Genomic DNA, 1,016 nt, shown 5'->3' on the forward strand with positions numbered 1-1,016 from the left:
AATCAAACGATGATATTCGTGAATTTTGATGCTCCGCCTCCTTCGCTGCTTTACGCGTGACATGAGATATAAGGAGCCGGACTCACCATAACGAGTCACACAAGCCACCATGTTGAAGGCACTCGTAGCTGCTGCCCTCGTGGCTCTTGTCGCAGCCGATGGTATTCCAGATTTCGTAGCTCCTGGAAACTGTGCCAAAGTGGCAAATCAAGACAACTTCGACCTTCGCAGAGTAGGTTGCTTGACATGTAATGCTTATTAATGCGACCCTTATTTGCAAATTGATCACTACACGAATGTGACAAGTATCTCATAACATTTGTTCCTCAACAGTATGCCGGTCGTTGGTATCAGATCCAGATCATTGACAACCCATACCAACCATACACTCGCTGCATCCACTCTAACTACGACTACTCTGACTCTGAGTATGGGTTTAGGGTGACCACAGTTTGGATTCAGCCCCAACAATGAATACCTCAGACTGCAGGGCAAGATCTACCCTACAAAAGACTTCCAGCTGCCCACAGCTCATTGATTTCCCTTCTGGTACGTGTAAACATATTTTTCCTGTGTATTTTTAAGCTATACCTTCTTGAATATAGTAAATCTACAGATATTCACTAACTAAAATATATTTTTTCCGTTTTTCCCCTATAGTTTTCGCCGCTCCCTATAAAGTGATCGAGACTGACTACGAGAACTATTCCTGTGTGTATTCCTGCATTGACACAGACAAGTACAAGTCCGAGTTCGGCTTCCGTCTTCTCCCGACTCCACAAAATTTCCCCGGTCTAGCAGTTGACAGATGTCCCTCCGTATTCCGCAGGAACGGCGTCGACTTCTCATCTTTCAATGTAGTTCCTCTACAGCCGAATGTTTTTTACAGGGCATAGACAATACCAAGATTTGCACAATAATAAAATACAATGTGACTTAGAGTATTAGTTTTCCCCCAAAGAATAGAAACTTTGCTATACCATATATGCATATTAAAGATTGCGTGGATCGTATTG

The 1,016-nt window shown here is 43.1% G+C and overlaps 1 protein-coding gene across 1 annotated transcript in view; it reads left to right on the forward strand.

The window, feature by feature from the left end:
• Window positions 1-100: 100 nt before the first annotated feature.
• LOC119593459 (crustacyanin-A2 subunit-like) overlaps window positions 101-1,016 on the forward strand; it is a gene marked incomplete in the record, with an annotated part of 29,973 nt that continues 29,057 nt past the window's right edge. The window contains 2 exon segments of the mRNA XM_037942387.1: window positions 101-232; window positions 334-434. Of these exon segments, the coding sequence (XP_037798315.1) occupies window positions 110-232; window positions 334-434 (224 nt within the window).

The sequence above is a fragment of the Penaeus monodon genome, chromosome 32 (assembly GCF_015228065.2).
Source record: "Penaeus monodon isolate SGIC_2016 chromosome 32, NSTDA_Pmon_1, whole genome shotgun sequence".
Classification (NCBI taxonomy): Eukaryota; Metazoa; Arthropoda; class Malacostraca; order Decapoda; family Penaeidae; genus Penaeus; species Penaeus monodon.